The sequence below is a fragment of the Porites lutea genome, chromosome 5, assembly GCF_958299795.1.
Source record: "Porites lutea chromosome 5, jaPorLute2.1, whole genome shotgun sequence".
Lineage (NCBI taxonomy): Eukaryota > Metazoa > Cnidaria > Anthozoa > Scleractinia > Poritidae > Porites > Porites lutea.
The window spans coordinates 13,941,984-13,965,513 of record NC_133205.1 but is presented as its reverse complement, the minus strand read 5'-3'; the positions used below and the strand labels follow the sequence as shown (position 1 = coordinate 13,965,513).

The 23,530-nt window shown below is 37.5% G+C and overlaps 1 protein-coding gene across 3 annotated transcripts; it reads left to right on the top strand.

Annotated features, from left to right (window-relative positions):
• The first annotated feature begins 43 nt into the window (after window positions 1–43).
• LOC140936307 (integrator complex subunit 3-like) lies at window positions 44–22,760 on the top strand. Of its 3 annotated transcripts, none has more exons than XM_073385754.1 (30): window positions 44–205; window positions 2,084–2,167; window positions 3,048–3,131; window positions 3,832–3,945; window positions 4,776–4,927; window positions 5,384–5,525; window positions 5,978–6,036; window positions 6,803–6,873; window positions 7,387–7,484; window positions 8,442–8,489; window positions 8,962–9,105; window positions 9,250–9,337; window positions 9,492–9,571; window positions 10,011–10,102; window positions 10,207–10,295; window positions 10,890–11,310; window positions 11,396–11,453; window positions 11,834–11,928; window positions 12,719–12,763; window positions 13,133–13,252; window positions 15,918–16,014; window positions 16,130–16,189; window positions 16,978–17,046; window positions 17,466–17,544; window positions 18,168–18,330; window positions 18,984–19,157; window positions 19,428–19,522; window positions 20,369–20,441; window positions 20,849–20,960; window positions 22,275–22,760. In XM_073385754.1, the coding sequence occupies exons 1-30, from the start codon at window positions 125–127 to the stop codon at window positions 22,356–22,358; spliced, it is 3,171 nt and encodes a 1,056-aa protein (XP_073241855.1). In that variant the 5' UTR covers window positions 44–124; the 3' UTR covers window positions 22,359–22,760. The 3 variants fall into 3 exon arrangements, with proteins under 3 accessions (XP_073241855.1, XP_073241857.1, XP_073241856.1); XM_073385755.1 differs by having other exon boundaries at window positions 67–205; window positions 3,005–3,131; XM_073385756.1 differs by lacking the exon at window positions 13,133–13,252.
• Window positions 22,761–23,530: the final 770 nt, after the last annotated feature.

Here is a 23,530-nt window from a genome sequence, read left to right as displayed (position 1 = left end):
CCTCCAAACCCTGTTTTCGTGCTCAGTTTTCCCTCGAGAAAAATTCAACATGGCGGATGCTACTCTGTTACTTTCGTCGCTCCTTTCTTTATATATCCTCTGACCGTGTTTCGCATTTATTGGGATGGAAGGAACAAGCAACAAATCTCACAAGTCAAGACTTTTTACATCAAACGTTCTTTTGCAAAAAGATGAACTGGAAGAAGTAGGTTTTTCATTTTTATATTATCTATTTGAAATCGATGGTAGATCCTATGAACGGGGCCTGCGAGTTTGATACGGTATTGTTTGTACTTGTCTTGCAGCTTAATCAGTTGTGTTCCAGTTAGAGTACAGCCCTTTCAAAACACTGAAGGGTCGTAAAAAAAATATGGACGGACGGTGGTCTGGAGCTTCTCATGGATTTTTCGAGCTACTGAAACCAATACTTATGCAGTCTTGAATTGAACTCCAACTTCTTCTTCCTAGCTAGATAAGCAACCACCAGTGCTGAGACCTTATTATTATTATATATTTGTAAACATATGACGAGAAAAAGGACAAGAGGGCAGGGGATATTTTCCGGGCTACTCTAACTATGACCCCCAGCTACCTTCACAGAAAACAAGAGGAAATAAAAATAGAAACAAATGAACTTCGTAGCTGTTTAATTCTCTGCCTAAAATTGTATATACCAGCAACTTGAGCTTTAAGAGATAGCCTTGTCGTACAGAATTCACAGATCTGCATTTTGGTGGAACATTACCTTGGTAAACATGGTAAGGCCTGTTACCTTAGGTATTCAAAGTAGACAGACTGCAAATTATCTTAGTTGCTAAAAAATATATATCTACGTGCCGCACTGTTCATCAGTAGGATGCCTAAAATGCATGCAATTCCACAATTGGTTTCAGCTCCATTAAATCCTATACCAATTGCAGAACATTTTAGGAGGAGGTCCTCTAGTCCACCATATTGGGCAGTACTACAGTGTATCTGCAATAAACCATCACCTCTTCACAAATTCCTGCTGTGGTTGCAGTGGCTAAGTAGATGAAGATTCATGAGGGGGGTGAATAGGGGTATGCAAATCCGCCGATCTGTCAGGGCTGTCAACAAGGGCGGGTAGCTGGCCAAAACCTTCAGCTGGTTCGCCATCCTTAGCTGGCTACTTTCATCTCCTTCTGCCATAAATGAGTCATAACTGCTAACAAAAAATAAGTACCATCTAATAAAATTTTAAAGCATCTGTTTCCCAGTTTTGAATGACATTGAACACATATTTAGACAGGTGTAGATCTGTGAAATGTTCAAACAGTGTGATGTCATGGAATGCCTGGGAAATTTCGATGGCATTGTTCCCAGTCTTACGTGTATTCTGACAAAACAACATGGCGTCCATAGTGGAAAATACCTCTTGAAACCCCCTGGAAATGGATGTCCAAGACTCTAAATTTCAAAATGTGATGATGATGATGATGATGAACTTTATTCATGTGTCAATGTATTTAGCTGACGCTAATTGGGGTCTCTAGATGCCTCGGCCCTTAAAAACTTGTGCCTTTTTTGCGAGTTCCAAAGCCACCTACTATTCATTATCAGCGGAGCCTGCTACTTAAAAACTTTTTGACAGCCCTGTCCGTTATGGTTTATTGACCAAATCCGCCCTTTCATTTTTGCCCTGAATCCAAAATCCAGGCAAAAATATTTTAATTACACCCAAAGTCCAAAATCCAGGCCCAAAAAATAGATGAAATCATAATCCACTGCAATTGCAGGATCCCAAAATCCATTAAAATCTCACTTTGAATCCGAAATCCGGGCAAATATATTTTCAAAATGCGCCGATCCGTTCACCAATTCACCCCCATGCACTCTGTGAATGGTTGAGAAACTTGTATTTCACTCCCCCACCATTACAACAACACAGTGTCTTTCAAACTAACCCCGGGCCCCCTCCTTCATCTTTTTGAGAAACGTAGTTTAATATGTTCAGGTATAAGTGATGGTATTCACAAAGCATTAGTTGTAAAAGGCTGTGATTTAAATGCTGTATTCACAGTTAAGCATATTGCATTTCTTTTTTCGTTTTTCTTAATTATAGAGGTTAGAGAAGTGTCATGGAATACTCTCCTCTGTGATTTCAAATCTTTCAGAAAATGAAGCTCATGATGCTCTTAATCAAATGGTTAGTAGATATGTAATATTTGTATCCTTTTAACCAATTTTGCAACTCCTGATCTTACCCGGGTGCTTAATCCAATCAAAATAATCAAATTCCAAAGTGGAAAATAAAAATCTTAATTGATGTTAAAGCTATTTAGATCATTTCACCAGAGAGCAAGAAGTCAACCTTTTACTCCCAATTTTGGCTAATGTAAACAATTCACAAAAAAAATCAATTTTTTTTTTAAAAATTGAGAAATAAAATACTATTGAAACTTTTTGCCTAAGAGGTTTAATTTGAATGGTAAGACCATAGGATTTTGTCCATGGATTCATATTTAAAGGGGAAATAATCTGGACATTATCTAATCTAGGAATGAAAGGATTGGAAATGTATTATGATTCACAAAATAACCTAATAATGATTCAAATAATAATAATGATGATGATGATGATAATGATGATGATAATAAGGACTTAGAGATCAAAATCTCAAGGATATGGGGCCTTAAAATGGAAACTGTGCCTGCTAGTGATCGAAGCACTTGGCCTAAATAAAAAGGGTCTGGGAAAATACGTTGAAAAAATTTGTCTAAAAAATTCCTGGAAACATCAATATTGAGGACCTCCAAAAGATCAGCCTGCTGGGCACAGCCCAAATTTCACGGTAAGTGCTCTCTACCACCAACTAGATAACAACGCCCCCTAAGCCGCTACCAAGGAAACTGGTAGCTTGTCGCACTTCTGGCAATAGGAACTACGAAACAAGAAAAAGATAATAATGATAATGATAATAATAATAATAAATCACTTGAATGGACTCTTTAGGCTTCAAAAAACTAATGCATGTAAACCACAGGATGTTTGCTTCATTCCTCCATCTCCTGTATCTACTTTGTCAGGTTTGTAAAGGTCCCCAGCAGCATGAGGAAGCATCTTCAGGTTTGTTGTACATCATACTGGTGGATCCACCTGCTGCACCAAAGGTGATTTAAGATGCTTTAAAGTAAAGCTGAGTTTAGACTATTAAAATTGTGAAAGATTTTTTGCCATCAAACTTATGGTTTGTAGGGCATATGGCACTTCATCAACCAGGTAGTAGTATTTGTTCAAACTCTGAACTTGTGTTGTCTTTAGTAGCAGTTTGTAGATAGTGCTTTTTTTTGCTTGCATAATTATGTTACAGGTCAATTGGATTTAAAGTCAAAAATTTGTAACCTAGGTTGAGACAAAAGGAATTGAAATCAACTGGAGTATGTTAACAAATTTTGGTCTGAAATCAAATTAATTGACTTGTAATGTACATTTTGGTATATTATATGTGTTATTGCCCAACTCTGGGGTCATGTTTACTGGGTATTTGCTATGTTAAGGTTCAATAACTATTTTATCCTTTGTTTAACTTGGATATTCCATTGTTTTGGGGTATGGTTTGATAATGGGTTTCAAACAAAGGAATATCAAATTTAACCCAAGGATAAAACTGAACCACAGCAGCTACATTCCTTCTTTTGGTCTCTTTTGGTCCATAAAAACACAAACTGGGCAGGTACTAATAAAATGTTCAAAATACACCTATAACCACAAAGAATATATTATTATAATATTATTATAATAATTATTATAATATTAATATTATTATAATAATATTATTATTATTATTGTATTATCACCTTCTTTTTCAAGGCTTTCCGAGACCTAACTTATATCACCAGAGATGGACTTAGTTTGATTATCACGAGATTGATTGGCATTGTTACTGACAAGCTTAGTAAACTACTGGACACTGTTAGGACCCAGGTAGTATTATCACAATGTAAGCTTATTTATTTTAAAAATTTGAAATTCTAAGTTCCTTCATATGTTCTAAGTAGGATGTGGGTTTAATTCAGGTCAATTTGATAGAACTGTGGTAAAGTTGCCGTGGCAAGCTATAGTCTATGAGCCAATTTGAATACTTGGTCAACCAAGAAATCGTCCCTTAGTAGCCTATTCCATGGCCCATGTCTGCCCAATGTTTGATCAAGTAAAGCTCCCTGTGATTATAACTGAGGAGTCATAACAGTCTAGTCCCCAGGTGTCCTCAGCTTGGTCAATCATGGACTCTGCCTGGGCAACAGAGAACACCTAGGGACTTCGTAAAGGCTGTAGGCTGGAGTCCTAGCACATGTTAATATAATTATTCTCAAGGAATTTTGTAGTTCGAAATGTGTATTTTCAGTTTTAAATGATTACAATCTAGTTTGATTTTCATTTCCTTTCTGTCTTTGGAGAGAAAATGAATTGAGAATCAAACAAGGTACATGCAAATTAGCAAAACCTTGGTAATGATTTGAGAGAAGTTCATTCCATATTAGCTGCTTTTCTGGGGAACAAAATGTTTTACCATGATGTACTTGAAAGAAAAACAACATCCTTTTGCCATTCATTTCAAGAGAAGCCATGAGTCACAAGTAATGTTATTATCATTGACGAAATAAAGATCAATAAAATGACTTGAAATTATTTGTATTAGTAGGGGAGAAAGGCCTATCTGCTCTCTCATTCATCTGTTCAACCACTACAAAAGGTCCTTGTGGTTTGTAAGTTATTGTATTGGCCTAACACATTGTATTACTTACTGTGTGTAGGTGTTGTGGCTCTCTGGTGAACTTGTGAAAAGCTCCAGTCCTGGTGTAGAAGGTCTGTGTCAAGCTCTTCTGAGGCAAATTTCTGGAGGGGATAACTCCCCATCAAATGTCTGGCTTGCAGAAAATGTTCTGGGATTATTAAACAGCAACAGGTATAAAATTCATTCCTTAGCTTTCATATCTGGATTGAATGAATGTAAAAGATTTGTATAACATGTGTACCTGTTTGTTTTTTATCGTTGAAGTTTAATAATCATTATTATTTATTACAGGAATAAAGTAACCAGCACCAACTCCAAAAAAAAATTGTATTTGCAACCCGGGTGTTTAAATGATTGATTTTGCAATTGGAAGTGGTCTCATTAAAACAAGGGGCTGTCTGAGTTCAAAACAATGTGCTTGTAAGCATGATAAAATTGGTTTTGGTTGATTATATTAATATAATACTTTTAATAGTAATGTTGTGAGAGAGTTTTGATTCAATCATAATTTAACAAGTAAATGCAAAACTAACGCAAGGAAGGAGGTACTGGTCAGTAAGTTTCAACATTGAATTGAAAACTGGGAGGGTTTGGAAACAAGATATTTAATTTTTTTATTTCTTCAAGAACATGGTTGGAGAAAAATCCAATTCTGCTGGCAACTGCTGTTTACACTTACCTCAGACTACTGGAGGATCATGAAGCAGCACCTTTCAAAAATTTACGGCAGATGGAAATAGAATTCTGTTCATCTCTTCTGAGAGAAAAGGTACTGTGATATATTCTGCAGTAGTTTCTTTAGAAGGCAACTGCAGACCTAATATAGACTTTCTTTAAAAGTTTTTAACACCCTGGTTGATTTAGGAAATACACAAAGGTAGAGATCTTGTTCATAAAGTAACAAAAAATGCTGTTACTAGCCAGTAATGAACAAATAAGTATGATTATGACAGATGGATAGATATTGGTATTTCAAACTAGGGATGTGATTTCTGATGTGACTTGTGTGGCTGGATCTGATTGTATCTAAGCACAAGTCAAAATGAGTGACCACACTTCAAGGAGTATATTCTATTTTTATGACTTATTTTGTTTGTTTATTTGATATGGTTTTTATTTACAGACAAAATAGTGCTGTCACTGTACTATTTACTATTGTTGTTGAGAGGGGATGACCTCAGGAAAATGGACATTAAATTGATATTCATTTTTATATCTTAGTTTGCGGACTGCATTCCTATTGGGAGAGATCTCGTGCGACTTTTACAAAATGTTTCAAGGTTTGCTATTCATTTTTTATTGTACATTTAAGATGACTTAAAAATACACCAAATGATTTGACAAATTGCCTCCATCAGTTTCTGGAGCAGGATTTGTTCAAGTGAGGAAGGATCCTTGACTGTATCATTATACCTTCAAATAAAACAATCAAAATACTCAAATTTCCTGATGGAAATCACAAGTTGTATGAAATGAGCATTACTATAAATTATAGCTGATTTTAAAATTCTCTAAGACTATGTACCATACCCCCCAAAAAACCTTAAGCTGTAATGCTTGAGTCAGCAAAGGTCAAGATGTCAGAGTAGAAGGAATTCAAAACTAACACAGAAGTAACGGTGACTTGAAATTCTATGCAAACAGCAATTTGAGACTATTAAGGTATTTTTCCTTGAAAGTGGCGTATACTGTTTGAATTGGCTGAAAATGTAATTTCTTGTTATCATGTGTACTCATAATTGTAAAAAATTGTCACTGAATGAGCCTAAATAAGTACTTGTCACAAAATTAAGTTGATGTTGTTGCCAGGGATGATGAAGGGATGTGTTATATTAGAACTAAACAGCCATCTCTGATCAGTGATGAAGGACAGTGTAGTACACGACATGTACTACACTGTCCTTCATCATTGATCATTGTAGTCGCAGCTTGTCATCTACCTTGGTTACTGTCAGCTGAGTGATATTGTTATTGATCATCACAGAAAAAGTCAATTACCTTATTGTCATTTTGAATCAACTGCTTTTTATATGTTTGTCTCACTAGAATACCAGAATTCACTACATTGTGGAAGGACATTCTACATAAACCTCAGTCACTTTGTCCACAGTTTACAGGTTTGTAAAGTGTTGCACTGCTATGATCCTTAAATAATTTATGAAATTAACATTTTCTCGAATGCACCCACTGTTGGCTGGTCACTACTACTTAAACCCACTAGTCATAAAAACTTTTTGATCAGTGGGACTGATTACAGTTCTTCTGTAATTTGAACTCCCCAATTGAAAAACTTCACTTGCCCATCATCAAGTTACGAACAGAATTCACTTGCCAACTGCAAAATCCAGTAGGCTGGGGTTATCAGATTCAACTTTCATTGGACGCTGTTACCACTGGCTCAAATTGCTCTGGAAAAAAAGACATGGGAAGGTGCAATTGAGTAAAACAGCTGGCATGACTAATAAAAAAGCCTACTAACATGTAGCTTTCCCTTTGCTACATCCCTAGGCTGTGATGTTTAACGTGTTTTATTTACCAGGAAAATACTATGAGCTATTAATAGAACTTATAGTAGAACATGAACTATTTAATAATAATAGTCCTGATACAGAATTATTTTATGATTTCAGGTATCTCACAACTGCTTTATACTAGAACATCAAGGAGGTTTTTAGCATGCAGACTACATCCCGAGATGGAGAACAAGATTTTGTTTTTAACATCCAAGGTGTGATAAAAATTCATGATACTCTAATCTCACTGAAATGATTATAATCTAAATAGTCACAAAATGCAGAAATAGGACTGGGCATCTTGTTTATTGATGCACAATATGAAGTGAGTGTAGAGTGTTACAAATAACAACGTTACAGTTTTAAAAACTCAGGAAAAATTACAACAGTAAATAAAATTAAAAAAATGGAGTTGACAGAGGTGCCTTCATGATCAGTGGCCCTTGCATAGCTTAACAGACCTTAAATAATCTACTAGCCCCTTGAGACACCTTACAAGCAAGCCTTAAATACCTTTGCAGTTATTATGTAACATAGTAAACATACTCTTGTGAAACTAAGAAAATGTTACAAAATATATTAATAGAGTTATGCTGACTAATAATCATTAAATGACCAGAGGAGATAAAATTTTTCTTGGTTTGAAAAAATTAATGTATAAACCAGTTTAATGTCTGGTTTTCTTTGTCTCTTGTTGTGTTAATGATTCCAACACAAAGGAAACTAAAAATTAAACAGGTTTGGATCACTAAAACAAGTCAAAGGACATCTGCATTGCTTTTCTCATAATTCCTCGCCTTTTTTTCTTTGTATAGAAAATATGAACTGCCTAACATGTTAGGTGGATGCACAGTGTAATATATCTGTTCTGAACTAAGTGTGAAATATTCATGTAACGTAGATACATGTACATTAAGAACATTTGAATGTGGCAATAAATCACAGTGGAAAGGAAAATGTTGGTCCCTCAAGTCCCAAAGGATGAAGAAGTGAAGTTGACCAAAAAGAAGAGTGCACAAATGAGAGAGTATCAACACGGAGCTGAAACAATTATCGATTACCAAAGGAGCATAATCAACTCCCTTAGTTCAGATCAGTATCTGTTTGATTGTAGAATAAATTATTGTTTGGCATGGTGGTGAGATTGATAATTTATTATTCAAATGTTGCAGGTACGATTTGGCCAGCAAAAAAGGTACCAAGATTGGTTTCAAAAGCAGGTTAGTTTGAGATACCTTTGTCTCAATATGCCTTTTTTCATACTAAGCGCCATCTGTTAGCTCAGTTTTTTTAAAATAACCGGTAAATCTTTGCTCAAAAACATTTTAAGAAGTTTAAAAAATGTTGAAAAACATGATGATGTTTATAGACATTCTCGAACATCATTATCAAGTCAAAAGACAATAGCGTATGCATGTTCTATAGATAATAAGAAAATTCAATAGATCATTACAGAGAAATCAAAATGAACTTAAAATTAAAATATGTCCCTAGTTAAATGATGAGTTTTGCACTAATGGCATCAGCTCAGCTCTGAGTATCAAGACTAGGCCTGAGTTCTTTGATGCATAACATCTGATAAACAAAATCACTTCTTTTTTATACAGAAAAAAATTTGTCATTCTAACTTACATGGTTGATCAGCAAATATCCCAAAATCTCTACCTAGAGGCATTGTTTTTGTTATTTCAGTATCTCTCATCTCCTGAAAGTCAAACCTTGCGTGCTGATCTGATTCGATACATTGTTGGTGTGGTTCATCCATCTAATGAAGTGCTATGTTCTGATATAATACCAAGGTGGGCCATTATTGGCTGGCTCTTAACATCCTGCCAAGTAAGTGATAGTAAATTACTTTGTAGGGAATCGGTTTTAATAAAATTATTTTTGGGATGGGAATTTCAGCGGATTATGCATAAACTATACATCTTCTTATACCAGTATTTTTGATGCCCTCCCTCTGTATGGTTCCTATTTCAGACTGTGGTTTCCACTGCAAATGCTAAACTTGCCTTATTCTATGACTGGCTTTTTTACCAGCCTGACAAAGACAACATAATGAATATCGGTGAGAGTTTCTATAACTATTATAACTATTTTTGCTACCCTTCATTGGCATCAGCATTGGCTACCTGTGGAATCATATTTGCTCGGAACAACAGAATCTAATCTGTATTTTTCTATTTTCTAATGTATTTGATGTATTTTTTGTTGTTGTTTAGAGCCAGCTATCTTGTTGATGCACCATTCAATCCGGAGTCATCCCACCATCACCAGTACTTTGTTGGACTTCCTTTGTCGAGTAACAACTTTTTTCTTTGATCTATCTTCCTCCCCCCCCCCAATTCACAATTGTATGACCGAGGTTGTGACTTGTTTCTGGCACAAAACAATAATTTCCAGACATATTTGTGACCATGGGCAGTCAGTGGTTCGCTGGAATCATTGTACATTTTGCCTTTGAAATATTTCCCTTGAGTCAAACAAACAAATGCTATAAGAGAAATTTTAGTTTATGGCAAAATACCCAAATGGATATTGTTAGACATCGTTTGCATCTTGAACATCATATTTCAAAATGAAATTGACGTTGTGATATTGTCAAAATGTGAGAGGAACAATTTCACCCTGTTTCTGTGGAATAAATGCAGTCATAATTTGCAAATTTATGTAGATCAAGGAACTTAAAATGTTCGTGCGCAAATGTGTCTCAATGATGCTGTTATCTTTACTCTTTCAAGATCATACCCAATTACAGTACTTTACCAGATGTCCAAGCAAGACAAGGAGTTATCAAGGCGTTTAGGCACATTCTCAGTAAAAAGGTTGTAATGTAAGTAATGTTCAACAGTTTTTAATAGCAAACAAACAAATCTTTTTAACTGGTTACCGATTCACTTATATATGTACTTTTCTCCTTTTGACAACTGATCGAAGGTCACTCTCTCCATTACTGGATAATTCCAAAATGGAAAGAGACTTAAGAATTGTGGTCAGGACAACTCTAGCTGAGTTCTGTGATTCAGGTACAGTAAAAATACTGTGTACGTATTCTAGGCAGGTTTTGTCTCTGAATTTTAACTGGTCAAATTCTTTTCTGATATTACTACAAAAATTAGAAACCAATTTAGTTTATCAACTGTGTTGTTCAAGTGAATTTTCCACAGCAAATTGATATATGTTACTGAATTTATCAAGGCCATTTCTTTGTCTAAGCGATTCGCTCTGACAAAGTGCTGCCTCTGGAAGCGTCGACAAATTTCTCTGTCGAAGGACCAGGGCTTGAAACGTAAGCTTCAGCATCTTTACGGTGACAAATTTACTTTAAGTAGTTTTCTTTAACTAGCTGAAATTTGATCTCGTTATTTTAACTCTTTCAAAGATAATACGACACTTTTAGGTCGAAGTATTTTTAGTAAAGGTTATTTCAGTTCTTATATGAAGGACGCCCATGCTTTCCAGTTTATATTTAGGGTTACAGTTGTCTAATTTGATTGATTCCCATAACATGGTGGTTGTTTGGCCCAACTCGTGCATGCTGGATAAAACTGAAGTGGTCTCCTCCTTAAAGGAGAGGAGTTTCTATTTGAAAGACTTAATTGTACTGGTAAATTTTGCAGGTTCAAAACTAGAAGAGTCTTCCACATCAGCTTTTAGTAAAGTTGAAGGTTCTTCTGCTTCAAATGACATGCTTGGTTCACTGGGCTCCAGGATGATTGGGGCAGCAGACAGCAATGGCAGTAACAGCAGCAGCACAAAAGATTCTGAGCTGGTGGACAGTGGGATGGATGATGAACTTGAACAACCCGATGAAGAAGCTGTCTTCTCTGACCCTGAAGAGGATGATGATGGCGACGTAGCGCCTGGTAAGCCCAACGGTGCCGGAGGAAAAGAGAAAGATTACGAATTCAAACCGATTGAAAAGGAAGGCGTGGATGAAAACGAAGAACGTGACAGTAGTGAAGATATCACTGAACTAGAAGAACTTGAAAATTTAGGCGATGAGTTGAAAGAGCTGCTTATTAAATTCTCTCAAGAAAGGTATGCCAGTTATTAAAATACTGCAAGTATCAGTTTCTTTCAGTTTTCTTCACGCTTACACCGTTCGTTTTTTGTTGTTTTTCAGTGATGTTGGAGTGAGGTGTAGTCTAATGGAAAATATTCTTAAGAGTATCACATCCCTGGTGAGTCCTTTTACTCATCAAATGTTTAAGTGCAAAACCTAATTTTTAATGCCCTGTTTGTAAAAATCTTTCATAGTCATATATAAATCTTTGCTTTTCTAAATTATACTTTTAACCTATCTCGTCGGACTAGCTAAATGATTGTCTTTTATATGTGGCTTGAAGTGATCAATCGTCATTTTGCCCTTTTTAACCTCATATATGATCAGGTAATTAATACGAGTCCTTTTTCTCAACTAACCAACTGTCACAGTTTTGACTATCGTTCACCGGTTCAGGAAACCTTGTTCGGCTATCAGTATCATATTATTTGTTTCTGTTCTATTACCCTCAATTTATATGGGTTTCCATCAATCCTGATGCCAGTTTAAACTTTTCAGGATGAATTTGAAGATGACACAGCCAAATCTCTTGCTGTTTGTCTTAACTTTTGCATGGTGGATGATTTATTGGCCCCTTGTATCATGAAAGACAGGTAAATATCAACAGAATCAATCAGAAGATAACCAGCGCTGACTCTAACTGTCTGTTAATGCCTATTCTACCTTATAGAGCGGTTTTACAGGACAATGTGATGACATGCAATTGGTTTAATGGACTCTGTCTCTTATAACAGGCTAAACAAATGTTAAGATTTTGACTACGTTTTTCAAAGGTGTGAACTTTTCTCTCGCGTGTTGTTGTTGTTTTTTTGCTTCTGTCAGTCATAGTTGCGATAAAACGAAATAAGGCGAAATGAATTGAAATTTATTCCTACCCCGAGACGCTACCTTTCGAACCCGCTAAAGTACACCAATGTTTCCTGAGAAGTCCGTTAGAGTGATTGAACGAAGCGAAAAACGTTAATGTCAGAAAACGCTCTTAATGTAAAACTCGGCAATACCTTTATAACAATCTACAAGACTAACCACAATATTTTTGCAAATTGAAAGAAAATAAGTGTTACTAAGACCTTAGTTAGTCAACCGAAGAAAGACGGAAATTTGTCAAAGCTGTTGTTGTTGTGCATATTTTGTCTAAATGAGGAAAATGGAGTCCCAAAATAGACAATCTGTGTTTAGTTTTTTTTTTTTAGTTTGTTTGTTTTCTGTACTTTTCTGTAAGTAGGCCCTCTCCAAGAAAGACAATTCAAAAGAAAAACAATAGGGTAAAAAATTTCTACACCAATCCATGAACATCTCATGTATGCTCCTCCCACGTGTGACTTGTCTCCCCCCTCTAATGTTTTCTTATATTATAATGGATATCTTTTTTGCTTCCATTAGAAATGTGGAGGACTGTTTGGACGGGCCTCTTTATGTTCTCTGCCAGTGAGTATATCTTTTTGTCTCACTTTTTAGCCTGGGTGGCTGACTCGCTTACTGACTGACCGGCTGGCTGACTAACAGTAATTCTCACTAGTTGGCTGAGTGGCTTTACTACTGACTACATTATTGGCCAGATAATTATCTGACTTTTTAGCTTAACTCAAAAGTGAAAGTTTTCAGCAACAATCCTAATAAAAACGTCTATCCAGCAGGAATACGAAATGTGATATGAGCGATGGCAACGAGCTTTCGTTTGTTTAGAATTAAATCATATAAAAAAAAAATTAGTATAGTATACAGTCAATAGCGTGAAATTGTTTTGATGAATCAAAATAGTTGGAATCGTGCTTATGTATTTGAATCTTGTTGCAGGAATATCTGCATACTCCCCACACATGACGTTGGTAGAGAACGTTATCTGACATTATTAGGCGCTCTACACGGTGTGGATAACAAGATTGGATATCGATTTCTTTTCTTTCTGAAAGCAAGGTTAGATGTGATAAGCCAATATAGCAGTACAACAACACTGCATGAGAGGAACTGAGACGTGCATCAATACATATAACAATATATCAATACATATAATCAATATTGTTCGTGGACGCTAAATTATTAAGCGTCCAGGAACAGTCTTGGCAAATATGTCATACGTCCATGTTCACATTATCCTTCCTTCATGCTCATATAAGGGAGCTTAAGTAACAGCCACGGCGACGGCAACGAGAACGTCAAAAAATCAATGAATGAATGAACTTTTTTTATACACGGTAGTAATTTCAATATATAAAAGCTGGTTTTCAAATTAGCCGTGTTAGCAATTCTAACTAACTACATGACAATGATTAAAACTATCGTTACAAATACTAAAAGTATAGACGGAATATTAAGTATTTATTTAAAAATAATGATAATAAAACACCTAATGCAATTAATTATCATGGTGGTCTCTCAAGTACGTCTTGAACCTATTTAATGTCGCTAAGTCTCTGAAATGATTCGGAAATTCATTCCATGCAATTGCCCCACGGAAAGCAAAAGTTCTTTTTTAATGAGTTCGTTTGAGTTTTGGGCAACTGCAAGTCGAAGTTACTACCTCTGAGGTTGTAATTGTGTCAGTCGAAAAAGCTCATTTAAGTATTCCCTGGTATTCAGGTACAGCCGCATGATAAACTTTATACATCATGATATTCATTTGTATTCTCCACTTATCAGGCGGCGTTGGGAAACAGCTCTTTTAGAATATCACACGATCTTACTGAACAGTCCACTTTTGTAATAATGCCTTCTGCTCTATTTTGGAGTTTCTGCAATTGATCTGCACGCATTTGTGAGTAATTACCCTATACAAGGCCGCAATAGTCGGCTCAACAAGTGATCGATAAACAGCGATTAATGTTCTTGAGTCCTTAAAACGAGAGACCTAATTGTATACAGCATTCGCAGGCCATTTTGAGCTTCAGTTATGTTGCGGGATATCTGATTTTCCCAAGACATAGTCTCATCAATGTAAACTCCCGGCAATTTCGTGGTAGTTCTCTTCTCTACGGTTTTATCATATGTGCGAAGTGTTATGTCTTTAGCTTCAATGATGTTTTGTCTATATCGAACTGTCACATAACATGTTTTAAAAGTGTTACAGCTAAGCCTATTGTTTAATAGCCATTTCTCAATTACCTCTAAGTCGCTTTTTCGTTTAGGTTCAATTTTGCTGGTACTAGAACCAGGTATTACTATAATCATAGGTATCATCTACAAACATACCCGGGGTAGAATGCTGCAGGCAATTGGGAAAGTCGTTGACGTAAATTAAGAACAGTGAAGGACCTAATATTGACCGTTGAGGAACACCTTAAGTTATATATTCCTCATCAGACAGGACACCATTAACATAGCACGGTTGGCGTCTGTCTTTTAGGTATGACCAGTGATCGAAGGCATTTTTAAGATCAGTAAAGACGTTGCCTGTTAATAGGCCTTCATCCATGTTTCCAAGCCATAAATTTGTCGCAAATATAAGTGCGGTACAAGTTGAGTGCATACCTCGAAATCCAGACTGAAATTTTAAGACCAAGTTGTTTTCGGTGAAAATTTCAAGGGCTTGCGTATGCACTATTCTCTCGAATACTTTAGAGATTGCCGGCAATATTGATATCGGTCTATAGTTGTTAGCTACGTTTCTTTCACAGGAGAAACTTTGGCCTTTTTCCAGTCGTCAGGAAATGTGTCAAAGCTTTGTTTAAAATATCACATATCACATCTGAAATGTATGCTTGGGCTGGCAAGCTTGGAAGAAGCTTGCTTTAGATTTTTTCGAGCCAATTTTGTCTAATCAGCAGGTGAAAATTAGCAAAACAATTACTCACGCTTTTTTGCACATTTATTTTACCGTCACCGCACGATTACGACGTGGAAGTGCCTAATTTCACGTTTTGTGTAGGACGTGAACGCAAGGCAACGACTTTCTTTTCCTTTTCCTGAACTTTCATACGTCTTTTAGAGTTAAACTTCGGAAAAATTTGCCAACATTTAAAGAATTGAGCCAGATGGAATAAGCGCGATAAAGTTTGAAGCAGCGCGAATTCACCTTTGAGGTTTTGGTACCCGTCGCCGTCGTTGTTGCTTAAGCTCCCTATTCTGTTATCCGAGATAGATATAAACGATACGAAAGAAGCAAAACCTTTTAGGTGTGACAAGAGGAGAGCTGCAAATAACAATCGGTCATTGAGCAAAAATCTGCCCGTGTCCCACGAAATCCTACATACCTGAGGTCTGACATGGCGACCAGACAGATCCGTCAAATACCAGAGTATCACTTTGTAGCTGATGATTTGCAATGGAATTGAAGAAATAAAAAGTTAACATGCTGTATGTCTGACATCTTTTCTTTTTTCTCCGACTAAAATGAAATGAAAAATTACACCCTATCTGAAAGGTGTTTTGCATGGCACATGTCCTTTATCTATATGTAGGCTGGTTTGCAGAGTTAACATGTGATTTAAATGCTTGCTTTGGATTGTTACTGTGTTGAAAATGCTGCTTAGGTTTTCAGGAGCACTAGATGCCATTGCTTGGACAGTGCTCCGCTTGTGCGTGATAGCACTATTCCTTAAGTATGCTTATCCCGTTATTTTCTTTTTCCTTATGGCCTTGGTAGTGTTCTGGACGATGAACGACTTACAATGTACGAAGATTTTGCCAGCACATTCCGAGGAGAGAAGACAATTCAGGCTTGTTTATGCGAAGACCTTAAGGTCAGCGGTTATTTCTTGTTACTTCTGTCTCAGTCAAACTCTTGTACTTATTTTGCATCTCAAAATTTTTTCCTCACGTTCTTGCTCTTTAGATGTGAAAAACTTGTCTTTGTAGGTTTGTCAAGATTATGATATCAAGGCTTTTCGCTACATCATTTCATCTATTTACAAAAAGGTACGCGCACTTAAACGAATTAATCATGTGTAGTGTTGTTTTTTGTTTGGTGACAGACCAAACACATACTTCACTCGACCAAAGCAACAATGTTAAGCCGAGAAGGAATCACTTGAAAGATTACGTTAAAAAGTGTGGTTTTCCGCTGGCTGAGGAGCGAACGAAGTAGGAAACATTTTTCTCACACACTGCTAAGCTGGGAGTAGGAATTCGAATAAGCTGGGTGTCTTCAGTTCACATGGTGTTTCAAAATTCAGTTTGTTTTGTTGCGATCCGCTATTGCCTGACCTGCCCCACCCACCCACCCCTCATGTGTTTTTGTGTGCCACGCCCAACCACATTTCACGTAGTGCCGCAGTTCTGGTTGTTCATGTATCTAGAAGCAGTTTCTTTTCAGCCGTTTTTAGTTCTTCTGTGCTGTAATACTGCTGATTTGTGGTGTTGTTATTAAAGGTCAGGCTGCTTGGTTGGTTTTGCATTGCTCCCAGTTGTGTGCGAGAAAGCTGAAATGTTTCTACTTCTTATGAGTTTGGAAGTAAGCAATTCTTAACATAAATAACTGAAAACAGTCTATCACCCAGTATGACATCATATGGCGAATCTCCCGTTAATGACATGTAATATTTGTGGAGAGCTTTAGAGTTACAACTGTAACGCAATTCGCAATATCGCGGATACAAAATGTCAGTTAAATGTTATATAAACAACAAGATATTCATCTTAAAGTTTGTCCCGCCGGGATTAAGGGTTTCTAGATCTTCTTGTTTAATCAGTTCTCTCATGTTTAGTTTCCAGAGCATGTTGTTGGTAACTCCGAGGTTCTTCACATGCTTGTTGGAATCATGGAACCACGGCAGGTAACTACCAACAAACGATCACGTTTCTTACTTCGTTAAAATGAATTCCAGTCTGACTTTTGATTAAAATCGACAAATACATTGAAACCTCTTTTAGCGCCCCTCCCCCCTGGGGAGGGGGGTTAAAGTGGATGCTCAATAGAGGTTCCATTTACAGTGATGACGGACAGTTTTGTCCGCTTGGATCCGGGTAACTGGCCGCTAAATAGAGTGTGTCCGGTTAATAGGACATTGCTCAATAGATGTTCGACTATACTCAGTAAAGAGAATCATATAAACCTTGTACTTGTAATTTTTGGTAACTTTGGTAACTGTGTGATGCTTGTGAATAAAACTACTGATTGCCTCATACTAATTGCTGTACTGTCCTAATTGTGTGTTTTTGTTTCTTGTTTCTTTGGTTTTTTTTGTTTTGTTAGTTAAACCAGCTCATGAGTGAGATAACATTAGGAGAGTTGACGATATTTGGAGAAGATAGTAAACTTGACTCGTTGTTAGGTAATCAGCCTACTTTTTCACTTGCTAACCAACGGTACTGACCGGTTTCTATAGGAATCCGTTTAAACCCTTTATCACTCATCGCTTTAGTCGAGGAAGACACTATATTCGTGATCTCACGAGCGTGGGACGAAGCCGAAAAGTTTGCGAGTCTTCAGCCGGATTCGAACCCGGAACTTCCCACAATACTAAGCGGTGATCTCTTCGTTGAGCTGCGCGGAACTTAGGGCGCGTTCGATTGACCGTATTTCGGGGTAAGAATTAATCGAATAAAATCTAGAAATCACTTGTTTTTGGCTTTTATTGTATTTCAATATTTACAGAACTGCTTGAAATAACATATTCCTCTGTATATAAAGTTTAAATGGTCCAAAAATCACGGTAGAAGAGATTTCTAGCAAAAATTTTGACGTCTTCTAATTCCGGAATACGATCAATCGACCGCACCCTGCTAGCTAGGCCGTTTGCTTTTAAGTTTTTTTGCAAATATCCGTCACTGCTAAGATAGCATATTTTTAGGGTGGTAAGTAGCTTGTCACGGATAAGTGATGAGTAAGTTGTCGCGGCGGAAAGATAATAGAGTTTAGTGTGATCTATTACTGAGTACATGTCATTTTTTCTAGAAAGCACTCTTGAATGGGAATCATTTGAACAGCAATGTGTTTGGCACTTGATCCAAGCTGAGGATGTGTTACTGGAGTCTTTTGTTAACATTCTTCCTTCTCTCAAGCAAGATCAACATGCAGAGGCCTTGTCAAACTTACTTATTCTCATGAAAAGTGTTTCGTAAGTCTATTTTTTCCATAGTTTTCATGTTTACGGGTGTTGCGAATTGATCCGTCGATGGTCATGGCGATATTTTGCCATAATGTGCAAACTCTTTTGGCGGAAGAGGTGCTGAAATTTTAAATGAGATTTCTCCTCCTGAACGCAGATAGCCTGAGTATCAGGCCTTCCTAAGGGGATGGGGGAGAGGAGATTTTCTTTCCCCGTTTCCCCCAGAAACGCCTGATACTCAGGCTAGAACGCAGACGTGTACGTGTGGAAATTGTAATAAGTGGTTAAAATGCTTTGTTTATAGTATAAGTGCATTCAGCTGTTCTAGCTGACTTGATCCAACGAACAATACACATAAACTGTCAGAAGGCTGCAACCAGTTGGCGATTTTCACGCGTGAACTTGAACTTGGGGCGACTGAAAAACAAATTCAGCTAGTGGTCGTTAGCAGAGCGGGTCCTGAACTCGGACCTGCCAGATTACTACTCCGACGCGCTGAAAAGTCTGTCACGTTGCCTGTTGTAGATATTTTTAGTCTTGTTAAGTTCCGTGCCAACACATTGCCACGTATCCATGACCCTTATTCTTTCCCTGCGATGTTAAATCATTGAACTTTTTACGGTATTCATTTCATGTTCTCATTTTAAGCGCGTTTGATGTAGTCCTTCAACAGATCTGGTGATTCCAGTCCTTTCCATGGAGTGCTCTGACAAGAGGCCTGGAAATCAGTTCAGTGTCTCGTTGCTTAGGTACTGGGCACAGGAATACTCAAGGGAACTGGCGCAGCTTATTGGTCAGCAGCTGTGCAAACAAGCTTCTGCCGGCAAGAAGAGAAAGTAATTCTGTTTTCATAATGGTTGTCATAAGTATGTTGAATACGATGGTCCAGGTGAACGTAGAACTGATTTAAGGACTGTTGGTTACAGTGGTAGTCTTGATTTCTGGATCTTTGACCTCATCGATAAAGCCGCGATAATAATGGTCATGAAAGGCTGTGAACAGTCTAATACACTGTATCGCAGTTTCAATACATGCATAACTCAATGTGGGTTTTTTAAGGCTTTGTTTTTTCCGATTTGATCTGTGTACTGTACGTTTTCTTGTAGGAATGCAAAGAGCCAGCCAGGTACCAACTTAGAGCTAGTTCTACATCATTTAGACTGGCTGCACAAGATCTGCCAGGAACAAGAAGACATGAGTTGTAAGTATTATTACATCGTTGCATACGGCACTTCTGTCATGTATTAACCTATAAGAAATGACCCAGCTGACCAGCGGTCTCTCAGTAGCTACTTCGTGTCTTTGAATGGCTTCTATGTAAAGCAATCTACTCGATTTCTGTTATGGATCTTGGAGAGAACAAACTATACTGATATCTCATTTCTAGCTGGTTCCTGGCGGTATGATAATAGTCGGGATCCAATTTTTTACTCTACAGCCTAAGAAAACCAGCTGGCGACAATTCCCGACGCTACCACTGTTTTCCCCGCGAAATAACGTCTGAGGAACGAGCGCAGAAATTTCATACTGATCACGTGTCACTACTCAGATGTGGATGGTGCTTCTGATTGGCTGAAGCAAGTTACTCTCGTGGCACAACCAATCAGGGGCCTACCCAGGTCTGGGTAGTGAAAACGTCATCAGTATTTCTGCACTCGTTCCTCAGACGTGTTTTCGCGGGGAAACTCGCGGCACTGGCGTTGCATAATGTCGGCTATCACTCACGCTTTTTCGATGCCTTGACAAATTTGCCGCAGTTGTTCAAACGCTGGATACCGCTATCCAGCAGACAAATCACCATCCAGCGGATAAGTAGTAGGGAAACTAATTGTGTTATCCAATGGATAGTGCTATCCACCTTTTTACCAACTGAGCTCCTGTCCTTCTCATCCCCGTGCCCTACCCACTTTGATCCACCATCTCAACGTCTGTTACGAGCCATCTCATTTGGTATCGTCAAACCAACATTTCCCCGTGAAAGGTCCACAATATGTTAGTTTTATTTCGCTGCATTCTCTCTAAACTGTCTTATTTTTACTTCTCGTAGTTTTCAAACATGAAGGTCTGAGATCAGCTTTGGATCAAGTTAAACTAACAGCAAGTGAAGCAAGGAAAAACAAGTATGTCAAGTTCAGTTACGGGTTTATTCCAGTTTCAAATCTTACTATTAAGTTCTGTGATACATTATTGTTCATTCGTGATTTTAAAGTTTGAAGCAGAAAACAGACCTTTATTGGTGTGTTACTGTGTAACTCAGTGGCTTTGTAGAATGTTTTATTTTAGGTGCACACAACATAAAAGCTGCGTTTACACCTGACTTTGCCCGAAACCTTCCCTTGAAGAAACAGCTTAGGTTGGACTTTCTCTGGGTTTTGATCACTTCATGTTTGCGTTTACACGTCAATAAATTGCCCAAGGGGAATATGTCTAGGGATAAAAATGATCGGTCCCTAACCGTCTCTGCCACTACGCGGTGCGTATGCGTTGTGTGTTCCTTGTAAAATCTGTAAAATCTGTTTGTTGTCAGGTTTAAGTTGTTGTTTTCGCTGTGCGATGACAAGGACTCTAGAAAAAGGACAACACGCGCTTCCATAATGGCTGCCAACAGAGCTGCATCCTCATCTTCTGAGAGCGAAGAGGTTAGCCAATAGGCCAATAGCATATATTGGGTATCTTGAATTTTGTAAGATTTCATTCAATTAAGAATCTCCCAATGTAAGAGAATCCGGATTCCGGAATCCGAGAAATATTTACTTGTGGAATGTGGAATCCTGGCCTTTGGAATACGGAATACTGTTCAAGGAATCTGGATTCCCACTAACAATTGGAATCCGCAATCCATTATGTGGAATCCAGAATCCAAGACTGTCTTGTATTCTCTTACTTGGGGCAGTAAGTACAAGTATGGAAAGAAAAGTGAATCAACGGGATTATACTGTCAGTATCAGAATGTGCAATAGTGGCCGTAGTTACGAAGACCTTTTTGTTTGAGTGCGGACTGACGGGACGGCGCAATTGAGACTGCTGTGGAGCACTTTGTGTTTATCTAATATTTACACTGTATAAGAAATGTTTGTAAAAGAAAGTCAGTACTGAAATGTTAAAGTGTCGGACGAAACGTTTCGGGAAAATCTCGTTCATCAGTCGTTGGAAATGTTTGCTAAAACCGCTCGTAAAATCAACCTTTGAATTACGCCTCACGGTTTTGTCAACCATTTCGTACCACTGATGAAAGAGTTAATTCCAAAGCGTTTCCTCTGTAACTTCAACACTTCAGAACAGTTTTTTCTCGAACACATTATAAATTCAGAAAAAAAACGCAAAGGGAATTAATATTTAATGAGTGTTTGAAATCAGATGGAAAGCTCCTCATTTTTGCATCCTTATCATAATCCTTAATTTCTTCCTCTAAAGTCAAGCAAACATACCACACAGTATTTGATCACAATATCACCTACCTTAACGTTTGTCACAATACTCCACTGCGCGTCGTATTTTCAATGCGGAGTCGTATTTTCATGGCATTTCTCAGTGTTTAAACGTGTGATGGAACATCCCGCCGCTCTCTCCTCTAAGTCAAGTGTTACTTCCGGCATGGAGAAGTTGTTGCGTTTCCTTTCCAGTTTTGCTTTCGTTTTGTTTGTTTCTTGTACTTTAATTCTTGGTTTATGTGTAGTGTGTCAGTGATAAATATATAAATATAAGAATCTAGACTTTTCTGTAAAATAAAATCACCAGTGCGAGGCAATCTCGAGGCACTTTCATTATGTAGGCGACAAAGATACAACCCATCCTCTCCAAGATCAAGTGGTAATTCATTCATCCTTTTAGCCGTCTGGTAACTGATTAAGGTCGTCTTAGTGTAAGAGGATTCATTTCAATTCTATATATATATATATATATATATATATGTATATATATATATATATTTTTTTTTTCTTTTCTGTACATAGGAAGAAGAACCAGCCGTGAAGCCTCGTAACGCTAAACGGAGAAGGAAAACTAACACGACTGTTGATTCAGACAGTGATGAGTGACGTCAAAGGGAACTTGAATAACGTCTAGAACGATAACAAGAACTAAATTTTAAAAGCAATGAGGCAGCCGTGGAAGCCTTCTGACAGAAAGGATGATATTTGGCTTTTACAGACATAAAATACTGGCTAGATAATTTCCTCCACTCCTCGCCAAGATTATGCTTTGATTCAATTTATTTCTCTTTGTTCTTGTGGCAATGAGTGTTGAACTGAACAAAAGGGAATGAGAATTTAACGATAGAAAACTCGAAACAAAAACGCGACTTATATTTTGGTTAAAACGTTGACTGAAGAAATCACTTGCAACTGTTCATATTTTCTGAAGCTTTTAAGAATGTCCTTTTGTGGTGTCTGGTACATAATTGTAAATAACAATTTAAAAAATAAAGTTGAGAAAACATGGGTGTTTTTTCCTTTTAAGTTTGTTTATAGCCTTCGTTCAGATGTCTCCTATTTCCTTTCTCGCACGCGGGCGGGAATCATACGTCCCGTGCAAAGTTTCCTCCCTCAACTCATGACAGATCGTTCAGCAAAGGTTGCGCCGACGGTTTTTCATCCTTAACCCGAGAAGACAACAAAGGCTAACCATTTGTAGATGTCGAAGCAAAGATAGCACTTTCTCAGTTTTTAGAAGACCCTGAAAGTTGGTTCGGCACAATGTCTGGAAGGGAGTACTCTAGTACCCATCAGGCAAAGGTTCGAAACAAGCGTTCAAGCTAAAACTAGTATCAATTCCCTTGAAACCTTTCTTTATCTTCCTCAACGTCATAACCTGACGTAAGCTTTGACTATGGTGTCTCCTTCGGACCAAGCCTCATCGAAAGGGAATAAAATGCTTGCAGATAAAGCCTACCGTGATAATGAACACACGGCATAGGGTTGTTACGCGACCTGCACACCCAAGAAACACCGCGATCCCCAGTCGCAGATGTAATCCCATAGTAGATCGGTTGGTGCGGTTCTGTCGGCTGCTTCGTTCCAAAATACCATCAGGCGATAGCATTTACCTTGGATGCAGTATTGAAAAGGTGAATTTAAAAAAAACAAGACAATCGACGTTCCTACTTCAACCCGCAATTCTAAGAATTAACCTCAAAAAAGGATTATTTCATCCCTTCTATACTACTTCAGTTAAATGTATGTTTGCTTCCACAATTGCGCGTTTCAGGCTC